The sequence below is a fragment of the Colobus angolensis genome, unplaced genomic scaffold, assembly GCF_000951035.1.
Source record: "Colobus angolensis palliatus isolate OR3802 unplaced genomic scaffold, Cang.pa_1.0 Scaffold134, whole genome shotgun sequence".
Taxonomy (NCBI): Eukaryota; Metazoa; Chordata; class Mammalia; order Primates; family Cercopithecidae; genus Colobus; species Colobus angolensis.
In genome coordinates this window covers 2,454,212-2,473,926 of record NW_012114422.1, presented here as the reverse complement: position 1 = coordinate 2,473,926, position 19,715 = coordinate 2,454,212, and the positions used below count along the sequence as shown (strand labels likewise).

At 44.4% G+C, this 19,715-nt stretch overlaps 1 protein-coding gene across 2 annotated transcripts in view; it reads left to right on the top strand.

Moving 5' to 3' along the window:
• Nucleotides 1–19,715, top strand: part of SERINC5 (serine incorporator 5) — a 156,785-nt gene that overhangs the window by 116,810 nt on the left and 20,260 nt on the right. The window contains exons 9-12 of one of the 2 annotated variants that reach the window (XM_011934330.1): nt 2,243–2,309; nt 6,090–6,129; nt 7,127–7,271; nt 9,655–14,743. In XM_011934330.1, the coding sequence (XP_011789720.1) occupies nt 2,243–2,309; nt 6,090–6,129; nt 7,127–7,271; nt 9,655–9,802 (400 nt within the window). In that variant the 3' untranslated portion in view covers nt 9,803–14,743. Of the gene's footprint in view, nt 1–2,242; nt 2,310–6,089; nt 6,130–7,126; nt 7,272–9,654; nt 14,744–19,715 lie in introns of those variants that run through there. The other variant, XM_011934331.1, reaches the window with a different exon arrangement.

Below are 19,715 nucleotides of genomic sequence, written 5' to 3'. Positions count from 1 at the left end.
TTTGCTGTTGTGAATAGTGCTGCAATAAACATACATGTGCGTGTGTCTTTATAGCAGCATGATTTATAATCCTTTGGGTATATATACCCAGTAATGGGAAGGCTGGGTCAAACGGTATTTCTAGTTCTAGATCCTTGAGGAATCTCCACACTGTCTTCCACAATGGTTGAACTAGTTTACAGTCCCACCAACAGTGTAAAAGTCTTCCTATTTCTCCACATCCTCTCCAGCATCTGTTGTTTCCTGACTTTTTAATGATCGCCATTCTAACTGGTGTGAGATGGTATCTTATTATGGTTTTGATTTGCATTTCTCTGATGGCCAGTGATGATGAGCATTTTTTCATGTGTCTGTTGGCTGCATAAATGTCTTCTTTTGAGAAGTGTCTGTTCGTATTCTTTGCCCACTTTTTGATGGGGTGGTTTGATTTTTTTTCTTGTGAATTTGTTTAAGTTCTGTGTAGATTCTGGATATTGGCCCTTTGTCAGATGGATAGATTGCAAAAATTTTCTCCCGTTCTGTAGATTACCTGTTCACTCTGATGGTAGTTTCTTTTGCTGTGCAGAAGCTCTTTAGTTTAATTAGATCCCATTTGTCAATTTTGCCAGCCAGGCCACTCTTTTTTTTTTTTTTTTGAGACGGAGTCTTGCTCTGTCGCCCAGGCTGGAGTGCAGTGGCCGGATCTCAGCTCACTGCAAGCTCCGCCTCCCGGGTTTACGCCATTCTCCCGCCTCAGCCTCCCGAGTAGCTGGGACTACAGGCGCCCGCCACCTCGCCCGGCTATTTTTTTTTGTATTTTTTAGTAGAGACGGGGTTTCACCGTGTTAGCCAGTATGGTCTCGATCTCCTGACCTCGTGATCCGCCCGTCTCGGCCTCCCAAAGTGCTGGGATTACAGGCTTGAGCCACCGCGCCCGGCCCTAGCATATTTTTAAGGAGTTTTCCTCACAACAATTCCATCCCAGGCCACTCTTAAATGCCGGATCAGGTGTTGTGTTCCTTGGGTGCGCAGTCACCGGGAGATGTTTCTGTCTTTGTCTGACCAGGCACACAGGAGGTGGAGTGGCGTGGGCCTGGATTAGCATCCGTCATTTCAAAGCAGAAATGAAAATGATGCTATTGTGCTTGAGCGGACCACAAAAGAAGCAGCAAACTTGGATCTCAGTGGCTCCTGTATGAGGAAAGCATTTTATTGTTTATCTCTGTCTCATTGATCTCTTCTCTCCTTGGGAAAGAGGATGAGATTGCGCAGTGTTGCTCCATGGGGTTCGCTGGATTGAGATGAGTGTGTGTCCCACCTTCCCATGAGCAGACCAGCTTCTTGAGCACCAACACGCCCAGCCCATGTCAGGCCAGCTCAGAAGCTACCTGGTGGCAGGATTGTTGCCTGTGTCAGTGAGTCCCCAGTGCTTAGAATCGGGCCTGACACGTAGTGGGCCTTCAGTAAATATTTGCTAAATCAATCTCTAAAGTTAGCTGGAACCGTAAGTATGGTATATATTTCTATTTGCTTAAAATGTTCTGTGTTTTTGTTTTGTGGAGACGAGGCCTTGCTGTGTTGCCCAGGCTCTTCTCAAACTCCTGGCCTCAAGCGATCCTCTCACCCACCCCTTCCTCTCAGTGTGTTATAGGCATGAGCCACTACCTCTGGCCTGTTCTTGTTTTCAGAAAAAATAAATTATTTTGCCCCATGCAAGGCAAATTTTCTAACATTTTACCTTTCTAGGTCTCGGGGAAGTGGCAGAATTTTTTATTACATCGACTGCTACTCTGTTAAATTTCCAAACAGCAAGCCTTGTTCTGCTATAGGCTATCACAGTAAATAACTGCGACTTTTGCTCTCACGCCCTTGCTTTCTGTTGCCATCTCTGGGTTCGTTGCTTTTGATTCCCTCTAAGCAAGACTAGTCAAAGGGAGGGAAAGAGAAAGTGAAATTAGAAAACTATTCTAACATTTGAGGGAGGAGAGGAAAAAAGCAACACTGAAAACCAAGATATCTTACTTCTCTACCTACAGACTTCTTTGCATAAAACGATCTAATGCAATCCGTGTAAAATGATATCAACTATAGAATCAGCCAGCCAATTTTGGAATAAGGAGAGATATTAAAATACATTGCTTTGATTTAAGTCACTAGGTTACACTGCGGCTCTCGTCAGAGCACTGACCAGCCAGCGTTCCCCTTCGTTCCATGTGTTGTAACGTGTTAATACGCCCAGCTGACTTTTTTGTTTGTTTCTTAGTTTGACATCAACAACAAGATCAAGTTCTGACGCTCTGCAGGGGCGATATGCAGCTCCTGAATTGGAAGTAAGTTCATTTCCTTTTCCTGTTCTGCTTCATCTCAGAAGATCCATTTCTCAGGAAGACCTTTTGTGTTTGTGTCTTTAATCAATCTGCATTCCATGATCCTGTTTTTCTGCTCGGGAAAAAAGAGATTTTTGTATAGAAAAATAAATGCTGGCCAGGTGTGGTGGCTCACACCTGTAATCCCAGCACTTTGGGAGGCCGAGGCGGGTGGATCACCTGAGGTCAGGAGTTCAAGACCAGCCTGGCCAACATGGTGAAACCCCATCTCTACTAAAAATACAAAAATTAACCAGGTGTGGTGGCTCACACGTATATTCCCAGCTACTTGGGAGGCTGAGACACAAGAATCACTTGAACCCTGGTGGCAGAAGTTGCAGTGAGCCAAGATCATACCACTGCACTCCAGCATGGGCAATAGAGTGAAACTTTGACTCAAAAAAAAAAAAAGAAAAAGGAAAAATAAATGCTTTCCTGCTTTCCTTTGTATGCTATGGGATTAAAATGAATCAGTCCGTTCTTGATTTTCTGTAAGAAAGCTGGCCTTCGGGAGGCTGAGGCAGGAGAATGGCGGGAACCCGGGATGCGGAGCTTGTAGTGAGCCGAGATTGCGCCACTGAACTCCAGCCTGGGCGACAGAGCGAGACTCCGTCTCAAAAAAAAAAAAAGAAAGCTGGCCTTTTGGGTGGCATCCTGCCACTCGCCCCGAACCAGAGGCTCAGGTAACCTTGTCAGGCTGCACCCTGCGCTCTTCCCTTGCCATAATGGGGTCTGGGTGGGTTTTATTTTAACTTCTGATCCATCCACCTGTTTCATACTTGTCTGTGCCCTCCATACACAGCATGGCTGTGAGATTATGTAATAACTGTTTGGAAGGAAGGAGAGAGGAAAGGGAAGGAACCGTATCTGCTGTGCCTGACGCTGTTGAACGTGGTAGATACATTAACTTGTGTAACTGAATGTCAGTTCCATCAGGTGGGCGTTTTGTCAGGTAGAGTGTTATGAACAATACATTGGTTGCCTGCACATTCAGCGCCTCCAGGTGTTCAGCAGGTGCCTATCAGTCAACAAAATGTCTGTTACTTTCTTAATTGTGCAAAGGTCTTTCTGGGGCTCTCATCTACCAACATCAGAAGGGTCTAATCAGATGGAGGCAACCAGGGAAGGACTCAGCTGTGAGCCAAGAACGAAAAGAACCAGGGGTTCAAGCATGACTAAGACTTACAGCACTTGCTATGTCCCAGGCACTGTTCTAAGTTCTTCCTATGTGATTTCACTTAATCCTCATAAAAACCCAGTGACATGCTATTACCTCCATTTTACAGAGGGGAAAACCAGCAGAGTGAAGTCATTTAAGCCTCACAGGTTTTGATTTGCCAGAATGTAAACCGTATACTCTGGTCCCAGAGTCTGTGTTCTTGACCACTGCTGCCCAGGAGCTGAGCTGCTGAACCCTGGTTCTTCCTGCTGACTGTGGGCAGCTGGCATCCGGCCACTGCGTGCGTTCTAATAGCTTTCCGTGGATGGAAAAGCCCTGGTGTCTGTCCAGATACGGGCACTTCACTCTGCAGCTGGGCGTCTGGGGATAGGATGGTCTCTCTTGCACCTGACCTGGAGATAGTGAGCCATTATGAAGGGTTGTCAGTCTGCCAGCATCATTCTCCAACTCTTTCTGTTGCCCAAAGGAGAAAACTGTGCTGAGTTTGAATAGGTTACTGCCTGTTACACAGAAGAGAATGGTCTGTAGAAGGGGTGTTTGTTCTCACCATTGACTAGGTGGCCACCTGCTGAGGTTGTATGGTGATGGTTTCAATGTCCCTATTGTGTACAGAGTTCAAGCTCAAAGAACAGCAAGTCTCCAAGTTAGATTTAAGAGAGGATGTTTTTCTTCTCAGTCCAAGGGAAAATGTCCTAGTGTTTCCTTCTGAACTGGAGAGCATGCAGGATGGAAGTTGGTTCGCTCTCCTGCATCACATTTCACAGGATACAACTTTGAAAGTGAGAGTTCATAGTTTCTTACAATAACTTGAGCTTCAAAAGAACTAAGACTTCAGCATACCATGTCTTGGGCCCACTGAATGAATTAGTGGTTTTCAGACCATGCCACTTAATCCAAGCTCCTGTTAAGGCTAATACCTCTGTTAAAGGTTTCCTTGCCAAGCAGGGAAACAAGGGCTTGGCCTTGATATACAAATGAGATGAAGGCTCAAGCTCTCATATTCTCATCCTTGGCTCTCTGTTCTTTGTAGCTGAAATATCTTCAGCCCCAAAGTGCCAAGGACACTGCACTTCCCAGGCAGTCTTTGTACTCTGTTTACCAGAGTCTTTCTGAAATCACGTACTTTTTTTCTTTTCTTTTTATTTTATTTTATTTTATTTTATTTTTTTTTTTGAGACAGGGCCTCTGTCACCCAGGCTGGAGTGCAGTGGTGGGATCACAGCTTACTGCAGCCTCAAACTCATAGGCTTAAGCAATCTTCCTCCCTCAGCCTCCCAAATAGCTGGGAATACACATAACCTGATTTTTAAAAATTAAGTTTATTGTTTTGAGTAGGTAAGAAATAATGGCCGGGCGCGGTGGCTCACGCCTGTAATCCCAGCACTTCGAGAGGCCAAGGCGGGCAGATCACCTGAGGCGTGGAGTTCGAGACCAACCTGACCAACATGGAGAAACCCTGTCTCTACTAAAAATACAAAATTAACCAGGTGTGGTGGCACATGTCTGTAATCCCAGCTACTCAGGAGGCTGAGGCAGGAGAATTGCTTGAACCCGAGAGGCAGAGTTTGCAGTGAGCCAAGATCGTGCCATTGCACTCAGCCTGGGCAATAAGAGCGAAACTCCATCTCAAAAAAAGAAAAAAGAAAAGAAAAGAAATAATGATTAAAAAAAATTCACAAGGTACCAGAGATGCTTCAAAGGCAAGCATTCCCTCCATCCCTGTCCACGGCCCATGCAACAGCTTGATTTTGATAGGAAACATGGGTAGGCTGCTTCCAGATTCCTTCGCTTTACTATTTCAGATTCTACCGGCTTCACCAAGCTCCTAGACACCACGTGTTACCTACTGTGAATCATGGATCTTGGCGTCCCCATCCTGCATTCGTCTGTCCCAGCTCTGTCACTAAGCTAGTTTGGTGACTTTGGTCAGTTAACCTGCCTGACCCCAGTTTCCTCAGCTGTACGCAGGATAATGATAAGCCCAATGCAAAGGTCAAAGACGATTTAATGAAATAGCATTGAAGGCAAAGCACGAGAAGGGAATGCCGGGGGAGTGGGGCTCTTGTCATATTCATTGGGTTTCACATTAAGTTCTCCAGAAGCAGAGGTTGAGGGATATTTATTAAAAATCAGCACATGTGGAGGGAGAAGGGGAAGGAGGCAAAATTGGGCAGAGGGTGAAGTTGAAGGACAGTGCAGCTGGACAAAGCCTCCCTAACCCCAGGGGCCATGATGACACGGCCTTTACCCCTGCTGTGATCAGCCATTCCATGGCGGTTACCCAAGAAGGGTAAAGGAGCTGCTGTCTGAAGGCTCTGCTGCCAGCATTCATGGTAGCAGGAACAAGTACCAAGTCCATGGATGAGGATCTCTGGCACATCTGCCTCCATGGTGTTTCCTGTCACCAACACCCAGCATACCTGGGAAAGAACAGTCCACATCTTTTGAAGGGATACATGCAATTCAGGGCCTGGGAGGTTGTTCAGATAAGGGTTACTGCTGCCTTACTGAGGTGGACTAGAAATAGAACACAAGCCGTCTGACTGTTGCTTTTGCTTTCACAGATAGCCCGCTGTTGTTTTTGCTTCAGTCCTGGTGGAGAGGGTAAGCAGAGTACTTTTATTCTTTGCATCTGTGTGACACTGCAGTCCTATAGCTCTAATCTGTTGTCATTTGGGATTCAGACACAAATAACTTGAATAGTAAGGGGAAACTTATTCTAAAGCTGATTGACTGCTTATATACTTATACTTTTCACATTCTTCCTGAAGGATAGCTGAGTTTAGTTTGTGTTATTCTGGTAGGGAGAATCAGTCCAAATTTTGGTTTATATGTAAGTTAAATTATACAGTGAGCTTTAGAGAATCAGAAAGCACATTTTAAAAAAAGGAATGATTTGGAAAATACCAAGAGGTCCTGATACCTTATTTTGGGGCCATTTCATTCCTTCACTTTACTTTCCTTCTTGGACTGGAGGATTCCAAGGGCTTAAGAACTAATTCTTGTTTTACTCTCTCTCAGTTTCTGCAAAGCTTATAGTAAGTTTTACGTCTTTAAGGGTTTTTAAGGGTTCTCTTTCTGTTAAAATAAATGTGGCAGACCAGGCGCAATGACTTATGCCTGTAATCCCAGCACTTTGGGAGGTTGAGGCGGGTGGATCACCTGAGGTCAGGAGTTTGAGACGAGCCTGGCCAACATGGTGAAACCCTGTCTCTACTAAAAAACAATACAAAATTAGCCTGGTATGGTGCCGTGCGCCTGTAATCCCAGCTACTCAGGAGGCCGAGACAGGAGAATGTCTTGAACCTGGGAGGCAGAGGTTGCAGTGACCCATGATCGCACCACTGTACTCCAGCCTGGGCAAAAAGAGCAAAACTCCATCTCAAAAAATAAATAAATAAAAATAAATGTGGCATTAGGTAGTTGCTAGGGTGGGGTGGGGGTTTTGTGCTTAGGGCACAAATTGAAGTTGCCAGAGGGTACAGATGGCTTTCTGGCATCTTTTCTACTGACAGCCCTGTAGAATTAGCAAGTGTGGCTTTGCTGAATGGTAAACACACACATTCACTCACTGAGCCTGGGCTCCCTTTGTGCTTCACAGACACTGAAGAGCAGCAGCAGGGGAAGGAGGGACCACGGGTCATTTATGACGAGAAGAAAGGCACCGTCTACATCTACTCCTACTTCCACTTTGTGTTTTTCCTGGCTTCCCTGTATGTGATGATGACCGTCACCAACTGGTTCAAGTGAGTGGCCCATTTGCTTAGGTATTTTTGAAGTGAAGTCTTAAGAGTTAAGTGCTGTTCATGTTTGTTTGTTTGTTTGCAAAGGAGTCTCACTGCATTGCCCAGGTGGAGTGCAGTGGCACAATCCTGGCTCACTGCAACCTCTGCCTCCCGGGTTCAAGCGATTCTTGTGCCTCAGCCTCCCGAGTAGCTGGGATTACATACACGCGCCACTATGCCTAGCTAATTTTTGTATTTTTAGTAGAGACGGGGTTTCACCATGTTGGCCAGGCTGGTCTTGAACTCCTGACCTCAAGTGATCCACCTGCCTTGGCCTCCCAAAGTGCTGGGATTATAAGCGAGTTCCGAGTTTTAACAGTGGACGGGTATGTTCTAACCCTGGAAACTGGCGATGCTATGGCAACTTTAAGAAAATGGAAGGTTAGCTCTATATGGACAATCTGGAAAACATGGTAATGGAGGAAAAATGGGAATTCCTAAGCATTCATCTGCCTTTCAGAAAGAGAAAATATCCCTTTTTTTCTACTTCAAATTTTGTGTATCTTCTTCCCCATTTTTCTTCATTTTCATCACAAAAGTTGGAAACATCTTTTTTTAAAATACAAACTAAATGTGTAATTATGAAAAGTAACAGTGTGGTACCCCCACCCACCTCTACTCCCCCCACACAGATAACTACTGCTAGGATGTGTATTCCTTTTCTGTGCATTTATAAACCTACGTAATTTTTTTTTTTTTTTTTTTTAGATGGAGTATCGCTCTGTCACCCAGACTGGAGTGCAGTGGTGCAATCTCGGCTCACTGCAACCTCCGCCCCTGGGTTCAAGTGATTCTCCTGCCTCAGCCTTTCAGGTAGCTGGGACTACAGGCACTGCTACCACACTGGCTAATTTTTTTTGTTTTGTTTTTAGTAGAGATGGGATTTCACCATATTGGCCAGGCTGGTCTTGAACTCCTGACCTTGTGATCCACCCACCTCGGCCTCCCAAAGTGCTGAGATTACAGGCGTGAGCCACCGCACCCGGCTAATTTTTTTTTTTTTTTTAATGTAAATGTCATTGTACATGTTTTCCCCTGGAGGCTTTTTTTTTTTTTTAACTTGGCAGTACATGATTGACCTGACCTTCCCTGTCACTACACAGAGGTTCATACTTTTGCTGCAGGTCCACAGCTTCAGTTGTATCATAATTTGTTTGACTGCTAAGTTAAGCTTAGACATGTAGGCTCATTGTACTTCTTTTATCATTCATTCAACAGATGTGCAAGTGGCTCCTATGTGCCACACGGTTCTAGGAGGCAGGGTTTGTAGTCTAGCGGGAGAGACAGACTATGACCCAAGTCAAATATGGTGTGTTAGATGGTGATGAGTATTGGGGAGAAAAATGAAATGAGCAAAGGGAATTGGGGTAGGGGTGGTGGGAGTGGTGGTTTCAAGGACAGTGAGTGGAGAGATTCTTCCTGAAGGAGGAGAGGAGAAGGGAGCTTTAATGCTTCCCAGTGATGCTGTGGGAACTGCTGGAAACTTTTGGCTTGGGAAGCTTAAGAAAAGATGGAGAAAGCTATAATTAAAAAGGCAGATAATAACAAATGTCGAGGAAGTGGAGAAATTGGAACCCTCTTACATTGCTGGTTTGAATGTGAAATCTACTTTGGAAAAGAGTTTGGCAGCTCCTTAAACAATTAAACATTGAGTTACAATGTAATCCAGCTCTTCCACTCCTGAGCGTGTACCTAAGACAAAAAGAAAACTAGGTCCACAAAACTTACATAGGGATGTTCATACCAGCATCAATTGTGATAGTCAAAAAGGGGAAACATCCCAAATGACCATCACCTGGTGACTGCATACAACAAAATGTGCTTTTTTTAACTTGGCAGTACATGATTGACCTGACCTTCCCTGTCACTACACAGGGGTTCATACTTTTGCTGCAGGTCCACAGCTTCAGTTGTATCATAATTTGTTTGACTGCTAAGTTAAGATACTAGTTAGCAATAAAAAGGAATGAAGGACTGGCACATGCTACCACATGGCTGAAACTTGGAAATGGTACGTGAGGCAAAAAAGCCACACACAAGAGGCCATGTGATTCCTTTTATATCAACTGTCTGGAATAGGCAAATCCATAGAGACAGAAAGTAGATTGGTGAATGCCGGGGATGGGCCGGGGGGCCATGGGGAAGGGGAGAGCACATAAGGGGTGCATGGTTTCTTTTGGGGGTGATGAGAATGTTTGGAAATGGGTTGTGTTGATGGTAGCACAAGTCTGTGTATGAATGCATTAAAAGCGGTTGAGTTGTACATTACAAATGGATGTGAATTAGTGAATTGTATCTCAGTACGTTCCTGCTTTGACCGCGGCTGGGTCTCTTGTTTCCACAGCTACGAAAGTGCCAACATCGAGAGCTTCTTCAGCGGGAGCTGGTCCATCTTCTGGGTCAAGATGGCCTCCTGCTGGATATGCGTGCTGTTGTACCTGTGTACGCTGGTCGCTCCCCTCTGCTGCCCCACCCGGGAGTTCTCTGTGTGACGATATCAGCGGTCCCCTGGGCTTTGCTGGCCTACAGCCTGGAAAGTGCCATCGTTTGAACAGTGTCCCCGGGGGTTAAGCAGGGACTGGCGCCCTGTGCCTGAGTGGGTCTGAAAAGGCTGTGAGGAAAAAAAAAAAAAAATATCTCCTGATTAACTTTTTTCTTTTGAAATTCAAAAAGAAACTACCAGTTTGTCCCAAAGGAATTGAAATTTTCAGCCAAACTGATCACGGTTGAAATATCTTACCCCTAGAAAGTGGATACCGGTTATGTTGACTTCCTTCTGCATGTTTTTGCCAAAACAGAATTTGGGAGACAGCATCTTTTCACAGGGATACCTGTGAAATACCTTGTGTGGCCAGTCATTCTCATCCTTGGAATAGAAAATATGCCAAAATCTTGAGTCCCCAGCCCCTAACAGAATCCAGACCCCTCTCACTCACTTCCGCCTCTTAGAGCCTTGTCCCCAGGCGGCTTTGAGGACAGGACTCAGCCTGCAGGGCCCCTGGTATTTATAGGGTGCAAGAGGTGGCATCTGCTTTTCAACTGTACCCTCAGTGCTGCCTCCTCATGGCCCCTAAACATCTCCTTTTGAGGTTGTGATGCTGGGAATCACAGACTTCACTCTCTGCCTGCACCCTTCCCCGAGGTCGCATCTTTTCTGGGTCCCATGTCTTTGTAATAATGTGAAAAAGCACAATTTGCCTGGTCACCCCCCACGTGGTTCTCCACCGTATTATCACTATCTGATCCGAGTGACCGCAATAAGTACGGCGCTTATTTATGGTGTTATTCACACTATTATAGAACAAGATTCATGTTGTTTTCTTTGCCTAAGCAACGGAGGGCTATCATTCTTTCTTGTTTGTGCTGTTGATAATGATAATACTTTTAGGACCTTAACTGAAAAGCTGCTTCGTGTTGAAGCCCGCTGCATGCACTGCTCTTTCAGGTGTTGAGGCCAGCCCCTCAGTTTCTTCTCCACCTTGAGGCCTTTGAAACTGTAAAAGCAGAAGACGTTTTGTATTCTGGATCTGTAATGTGACCATACCGTTCAGGTTCATTCTGGCATCCTTGGAGTAGATTTGCTAACGTGAGAATTTCTGAGGTGAGGATCTCAGACACGCTGACCAGAGGAAGCCTGTTAGACAATGTGTGGGAGTAGCTGAATATACTTAAAGAGAGGTGGGCAGAGGCAGGTGGATCACTTGAGGTCAGGAGTTCAAGACCAGCCTGGCTAACACAGTGAAACCCCGTCTCTACTAAAAAGAGAAAAACTAGCCGGGTGTGGTAGCGTGTGCCTGTAATCCCAGCTACTCGGAGGCTGAGGCATGAGAATCACTTGAACCCGGGAGGCGGAGGTTGCAGTGAGCCAAGATCACACTGCACAGGAATTTCCAAAATACATACTTGTAAAGTAATACAGAAACGTGACTTTCGGCAGCTACCCAAGATGATTCCTATTTTCAGTGTTGATGTTCTCAGGCAGGGAAAAGGTTTACTTGCTGGAAAATGTTAGAATTTCATTCGGGATGAAAAGAATCTTCTCGAGCTCTCTGGAAGTGAGGATCTAAGAATAAAAGGTTCAGCCTAGTCATTTTTTTCTGTGCTCTACTGTATGAGTTGGGCAGAATTGAGTGCCACCTAAGCTGAGCTTCCGTGTGCCAAAATGCTGGTGGGTGAAATTAGTGAAATTCTTTCTATTCATTCCTTTGCCCTTCTCCCAAGAAAACCCATGGGGAAACAAATTACAGGGGACGAATTCCTTTAGAACTTTCCCTACTTAGAGTGTTTGAGATTCAGTTTCAAAAGGCACTCCATCTGTGTGTGTGGTTAAGAGAGCCTTGTTTTGTAAACTCCATTAAATTTCCTTTTGTAGGTGAGGAGCTCTGTACTTAGCAGTTCAAAGATTGATCTGGAGTCGCAAAATGAAAGGCTAACCGGTTCCTCGGGGAACCAGTTAGGGCCCAGGAGCTCTGTGGGCCAAGAATGGGCTCAGGGAGTGGGGCCATGTGTCATACACAGTAGCTGTGTTGCAGTGGCCTAGGGCCTTGGGGGTTGTCTTTAGGAAACACCCTGAGGAGAAGCAGATCAGGGGCCGGAGCAGTATTGTGACTAGTTTCATTGTTTTCCTCCTGCTGAGGTCTAGCAGAGCCTTTACTTTGTCTTCTTGACTGGGTCTGGCTGCCAGCTGGTGTGATTTGAGAAACTGACCTTACGCCCAGTCAAGGTCGAGCTGACAAGGCCTTGGATTCCTTGGCTGGCCGTGGCTGGCCCTTTCCTCTGCAGAAAGCAGCTCAGGGAAGCCCAAGCAAGGGAGTGTGGCCGGTGGAAGGCCCTCGTCACTTCCTTCTGGAGCCAGCCCAGCCACCCCACGTTTTCCAGATGCGTGAATCTGGTTTGTGACATCCCGTTCCCTTCTGCTGGTTGGTCTGATGCAGGAGGAAGAGTTACAGTTGCTCTGAATTTTATTCTCAGCTGAAAATGTTAGCATGTGTATCTGGATGAACAAAAGAGATGTGGATGTATCTGAGGATGAGGGACTATCAATGCAAAGTTAATGTTAATGGTTATTAATTGTGATATACAATTCTCAGGCAAGGAGTCAACATTCCTGGATTTAAAGAACCTATAGTTTTGTGCAATTGTGATTTAAGAAACTGGAAACATTGTGCCAATGGCTTTGAGTTGCTCTAACAATGGTGTTAATTTGATTAACTCACTGATATCTTTTAAAAATAATAGACATTTGCTTCCTACACCTTTTTGTACATGACTTAAAGAGTATATTCCCAGAAGCTGCTGGTCAGACACATTTAGGGATGACAGATGAAGAGGATTTTTTAAAGCTGCATGTGAATATTTCCTCTGTGTCATTTGTCTGATGTAGAAAAGTTTTCCCCTCATTTTTATGAGTAAAAACAGTAAGTGGGTGGCAGGGGGGTGGGGGTTTTTATGGGAGTGTCATACCGAGGCATGTTACCTGACTGGAGACTAGAGACTATTTCCATCATAAGCCTTCAGAAACCCAACCACGTCTTTACTGGGTCTAGCTTTTTTTAAATACTCATTGGTTAGTTTTATTTTTGCCCACAGTTTCTTGGGCAAAAAGCTTCTTCATTTTGTCTGAAGAAATTGTTTGCCAGAGGTATTTGGAGCCTCTTTGAAGGGGAGATAGAGTGGGGGTGGGCTGTGGGGAGGGTGGAGTTATTGGGGTTTTGGGGTTCTGTTTCCATACAACATTGTTTATTTCTGATTCCTCAGAAGATCCTTCATTATGAATAACCTCAGTGTAATGTTAATTTCCCACCCCATGCCAAAATTGTCACCCTCGGCCTTTTTTTAAATTTTTTTTTTGGAGACGGGCTCACTCTGTCACCCAGGCTGGAGTGCAGTGACATGATCTTGACTCATGGCAGGCTTGACCTCCTGGGCTCAAGGACCACCTCCCAAGTAGCTGAGACCACAGGTTTGCGCCGTCACAGCTGGCCAGTTTTGACTTTTTTGTAGAGATGGGGTTGTCCAGGCTGGTCTCAAAACTGAGCTCAAGCAATGTGCCTGCCTTGGCTTCCCAAAGTACTGCGATTACAGGCATAAACTACTGCACGCAGCCTACCCTCTGCCTTTTTAAGATGATGTATTTATTTAATTTTTGCCATCATTGGTGCTTCACCTTCCTCCGAAGGAAATTCCAGAGCCTGTATTTAAGCTGCCTAGGCTTTTACCCTCCCTATATTGCCTTTCTAAATAGTGTCTCATTTGGTGTACTCTAGTATCCTATACCTCTTGGAAGTGAAAGAGGACCCAACCTACAACTAAGAAGGGACAAACCTTGAACTTAGTAAAACCTTACACACCCAGAAAGAACATGGGCCCTCCTTCTTCAGGGACAATGCAGGAGCCACTTGGCCTGTGGAATTTTCTGAAGGCTATTTTCTGTAACTTGCTAGTTAACTTAGTTTTGCATTTCAGGCAGAGGTGTGCTCTGTAACGTTGGGCCTTTGACCTCACAGGGCTGGAGAGCTGTTCACACAGATGTTTAGACCTTTCTCTCTCTCTCTCTTTTTTCTTCTTCCTCAACAAATCTTTCACAGAGGCAGTCATTTTGAAAGGTTGAAATATTTGGCCTTTACCAAAGAGCTTTTTTTTTTTTTTCCTTAAGCAAAATCCTTTCAGAAAGAAACAAATGGGAAAGGGCAGATTAAGAATGCATATGTTCCAATCCACTTCTACAGGAGTTTAATCATATTCACATGAGCAAAATGATGGAAGAATTCTTTAAGGTAATCCTTTGGGATAAAGGATCCTGGGACATTCTCTCAGGTAAAGAAAGATTACAGCAGATGCGTAATATATGTCTCGAGAGCTATTTATAAGAAATTTAAGAGGATTGTTTTGTTTTCCTTCATTAAAGATTTAAGCCTTTTTTTACTTTGCAAAAAGAAAACTACAAAAGTTTTATAGATATAACTTTGCTAATTTTTTAAACTTTTCTGAAACGATTAGCTGTAGCCAAATTATGTGGTTACGTTTTGCTACGTTAGAATTTGAAAATGCAATATGTCTGGTAAATCTACTGTTTGAAATTTATAATTGTCTCTGATATGATTAGAATTTTGGTAACTTTTGAAAGTTAGTTTCCCCCTTTAGTCATGGACTTCTATTTGTTTTTTAATTTTTCTATAAAGCATCTGAATTGACTAGCCTTTTCCTATGTAAAAAACTCAAAACTTGTTAACTCTGTACTTTAATAAAATTTGAAATTAAAACTATGTTGGTTTTTTCTCTTCTGCTAGATACATATACAATTAAAGTACTCAAGTTAGTTGTTTTGCAGAGATGTTGCCTTCAGATGTTAATGAGGTCTCTCTTTTAAGTTTCATGGAGTATATGCTGATCCTTTAATTGACAAATAAAAGATACATATCTGTGGTGTGCAACATGATGTTTTGAAATATGTATATATTCAGGAATAACCAAATCATGCTAATTAGCATATGTATTACCTCATGTTTTTGTGCTGAGAACATTTAAAAGCTCACAGTAATTTTTTTTTTTTTTTTTTTGGAGACAGAGTCTTGCTCTGTCACCCAGGCTGGGGTGCAGTGGCGTGATCTCAGCTCACTGCAACCACTGCCTCCCAGGCTCAAGCAATTCTCCTGCCTCAGCCTCCCGAGTGGCTGGGATTACACGCATGTGCCACCATGCCCAGGTAATTTTTGTATTTTTTAGTAGAGATGGGGTTTCGCTGTGTTGGCCAGGCTGGTCTTGAACTCCTGACCACAGGTGATCCGCCCACCTCAGCCTCCCAAACTGCTGGGATTACAGGCGTGAGCCACCGCACTCAGCCTACTCTCAGAATTTTTAAGGTAGTGCAAGTTTCCTAACTAATCACCATGTTACACAGTAGATCTGAACTTATTCTTTCTTGCTGATATTTTGTGTTCTTTGACGAACATCACCCTGAACTCCCCCTCACCCAATCCCCCACCTCCAGCCCCTAGTAACCACCTTTACACTCTGCATCTCTTAAGTCAAACTTACGAAGTTTGACTTTTTAAGATTTCATGGATCAGTAAAATCACGAAGTATTTGCCTTTTTGTGCCTGGCTTTTTTCACTTAACCGTGTCCTCTAGGTTCCTCCAAGTTGTTGCATGTTACAGGAGTTCCTTTTTTTTTGAGGCTGAATTTTTTATTCTGTTGTGTATATATGCCACTTTTCTTTTCCTTTTTTTTTTTTTTTTTTTTTTTTTTTGAGGCAGAGTCTCACTCTGTCACCCAGGCTGGAGTACAGTGGTGTGATCATGGCTTATTTTGGCTTTGACTTCTTGGACTCAAGCAATCCTCCTGCCTCAGCCTGCCGAGCAGCTGGGACCACAGAATGCAACACCAAGCCTGACTAATTTTTGTATTTTTTGTAGAGATAGGGTCTCACTATGTTGCCCTGACCTCAAGCAATCATCCTGCCTCAGCCTCCCAAAGTGCATGGATTACAGACGTGAGCCACTGCGCCCAGCTCACTTTTTTTTTCTTTCTTTCTTTTTTTTTTTTTGACTTAGAGTCTTGCTCTGTCAACCAGGCTGGAGTGCAGTGGCACGATCTCAGCTCACTGCAACCTCTGTCTCCCGGGTTCAAGGCAATTTTCCTGCCTCAGCTTCCCGAGTAGCAGCTGGGACTACAGGTGGCTACCACCACACCCGGCTAGTTTTTGTATTTTTAGTAGAGACAGGGTTTCACCATGTTGGCCAGGCTGGTCTCTAACTCCTGACCTCATGATCTGCCAACCTCGGCCTCCCAAAGTGCTGGGATTACAGGCGTGAGCCACTGCGCCTTGCCACATTTTCTTTATATATTCATTTGTGGACACTTGGGTTGATTCTATATCTTGGCCATTGTGAATAATGCTACAGTGAACATAGGGGTGTGGATCTCTCTTTGACATACTGATGTTATTCCCTTTGGATATATACCCATTAGTGGGGTTGCTGGATCATATGGTAGTTCTACTTGCAGGTTTTTGGATTTTTTTGTTTGTTTTTGAGACAGGTTCTCACTCTGTCACCCCAGCTGGAGTACAGTGGCACGATGTCAGCTCACTGCAACCTCCATCAGCCTCCAGGTTCAAGTGATTCTCCCACCTCAACCTCATGAGTAGCTGGGGTTACAGGCACGTGTCACAGTGCCCGGTTGTATTTTTTGGGTGGAGATGGTTTCACCATGTTGGCCAGGCTGGTCTGGAACTCCTGACCTTAAGTGATCTGCCTGCCTCGGCCTCCCAAAGTGCTGGAATAACAGGCGCGAGCCACCGCGCCCAGCCTGACTTGAGCACTTTTTCATATATCTATTGGCCATTTGTATGTCTTTTGAGAAATGCCTATTCAGTTCCTTTGTCCACTTTTTAAGTGGGTTGTTTGTTTTCTTGCTATTGAGCAGTTTTGAGTTTCTTGTGTATCTTAAATATTAACCCCTTATCAGATGTTAAGTTTGCAAGCATTTTCTCCGATGCTGTAGGTTGTCTCCTAACTTTGTTGTTTCCTTTGCTATGCAGAAGCTTTTTAGTTTGATGTAATCTTATTTGTTTACATTTTTGTTACCTAGTTTTAGTTTCAGGTTTTAACAGCTAAGTCTTTAATTCATTGTAGGTTGATTTTTGAATATGGTATGAAATAAAGGTCTAATTTCATTCTTCAACATGTGGATATTCAGTTTTCCCAGCACCAAAAAGACATTCCTTTTCCCATTGTTGTGCTAATTGTTGAGAATATAAACATGAAACCCCAAGCTTGTCTTCTTCCTCTGAAAGCTCCTGTGGACCACACTTCCTTTTTCCTGCCCTTATGCTAGTGACACCCTGTCCTGAATATGAGAATTGGAGTAAAGCATTTTTTTGTTTTTTTGAGACGAGGTCTCTTGCCTAGGCTGGAGTGTAGTGGTGTGATCATAGCTCACTGCACCCTCCAGCTCCTGAGCTCAAGCGATTGTTCCACCTCAGCCTCCCGAAGGCTTGGGGCTACAGGTGTGCACCGCTATGCCTGGCTCATTTTAAAAATTTTTGTAGACACGGGGTGTCTCTGTTGCCCAGGATGGTCTTGAACTCCTACCCTCAAGTGAGCCTTCTCTCTTGGCCTCCCAAAGTGCTGGGATTACAGGTGTGAGCCACCACACTCGGCGCTTAACCATTTTTAGGTGTACAGTTGAGTAGTATGAAGTGCATAGGACGTTCACAATGTTTTGCAGCCAATCTCCAGAACTCTTTTCAATTTGCAGAACAACTCATTAAAGAACTCCCTGTTCCCCTCTTCTCCTCTCCTGTGGTAACCATAATCCTACTTTCTGACTCTGAATACGTCATTTGCTTTTTTTTTTTTTCCCCTCTGCTTGTTCCGACATAGATACTGATAGTTGTCAGCTCTTCCAGCTTTTGATTTTCGATTCTGCTATCTAGTTGCTATTTTTATGTAGCAATTCGGGAAGATCCAAAAACTATGCTTCTACCACTGCCCCCATCTCTTCCATTCACACTTGAACTTGCCACAATAAAGCTTTCACACAAACTGAAAACTGCTTTTCAAAGTCATGGGTGACTTCCATGTTGCCACGTCCATCGTCCTTACTTGACCTATCAGAAGCACGGGACACTGTGAACAGTTTACACTGCACTGCAAACCTTATTCAGATTTCATACACTCATCCTTACTTTTTGAAAGGGATTCCTCTTCACATTGTAGAAGGAATGCAGGAGGCAGATAACTTGTCTTTTTAGTTCTTAGGTCTCTGCACCCACAGAGCCATCCCTGTGGCACCTTGTCCACACACAACTGGACCTGATTTACTTCCTAACTCCACCTTCTGGGTTGGCCTTCCTTTACCACTTGAAAAAGCGTGATTGGGCCTGGCGTGGTGGCTCATGCCTGTAATCCCAACACTTTGGGAGGCCAGGAGTTCAAGACCAGCCTGGGCAACATGGTGAAACTCTTGTCTACAAAAAATACAAAAATCAGCCGGGCTTGGTGGCATGTGCCTATAGTCCTAGCTACTCCAGGGAGGCAGAGGTTGGAGTGAGTTGTGATTTGTTCCTAACCTCCAAGCTGTCCTCATTCATTCCTGGGTGCAGGCTGAACTAACTTTGGGAGGAACTTAGCTTATAGTTTGTTTTGTTTTGAGACACAGTCTCACTCACCCAGGCTGGAGTGCAGCGGCCCCATCTTGGCCCACTACAACCTCCACCTCCTGGGTTCAAGCGATTCTCCTACATCAGCCTCCCGAGTAGCTAGGACTACAGGCGCGTGCCACCACGCCAGGCTAATTTTTGTATTTTTAATAGAGACAGAGTTTCACCATGTTGGCCAGGCTGGTCTTGAACTCTTGACCTCAAATGATCTGCCCACCTCAGCCTCCCTAAGTGCTGGGATTACAGGTGTGAGCCACCACACCCGGCCTATAGTTTAACTTTGAAACAAAGATGGTACCAGCCCTTTCCCTGAACAAACTCCCTTTTGGCCTGGGAACTATAAACTGCCTTTGCAGGACTAACAAATTAGCTACAAGATTCGATATTATGGTTTAGGAATCATGCAGCTGGAGGTGGCAAGATTCTAAACCCCCTCCAAATTGCTCCCCCAGATAACAGATATTTTACAGACCCTGCACTTGATGGATCAGCTGTCCCTATCCAGATTGATAAACTGGTTCATCTGGTCTTGTGGCCCCCACCCAGGAACTGACTCAGCACAAGAGGACAGCTTCAACTCCCTCTGATGTCATCTCTGACCCAACCAATCAGTAGTCCCCACTTTCTGACCCTCTGCCCACCAAATTGTCCTTAAAAACCCCATCCCAAGTCTTTAAGGAGACTGATTTGAGTAATGATACTACTACAGTCTCCCGTACAGATGACCCTGTGTGGATTAAACTCTTTATTGTAATTCCCCTGTCTTAAATTGAGTCTGTCTAGGCAGCGGGCAAGGAGAACTTGTTGGGCAGTTACAGCATCTTACATTTGTTCTTTGCCTCCAAGTTTTATTTTGCTTTTAGAACACGCTGCTAACTGACTCAGTCTTGGGCCCTCAATATTCATCTAAAATTTGGTTGAAGGGTGAACATTTCCCTCTTTAGTTTATCTCTTTCTCTACTTTATCAACTATCACAAGCCAGTTGACATTTTCAGCATTCTGCATGAAAATGTCCTTAGCCAGTTCGTTAATACACGTGTTATCTTCCACATTACTACAAGTGACAGTGTAATTGAGCTGCCAGTATGTAACTCAGGCCCCCTTTTCTCTAGCCCACAAGAGCAAGAGTAAGTTTTTTCTTCCTGTTTTAGGCTAGTGTTAGGCCTTTCTTGCATTGCTCTAACGGAATACCTGAGCCTGGGTGATTTATAGAGAAAAGGGGTTTATTTGGCTCATAGT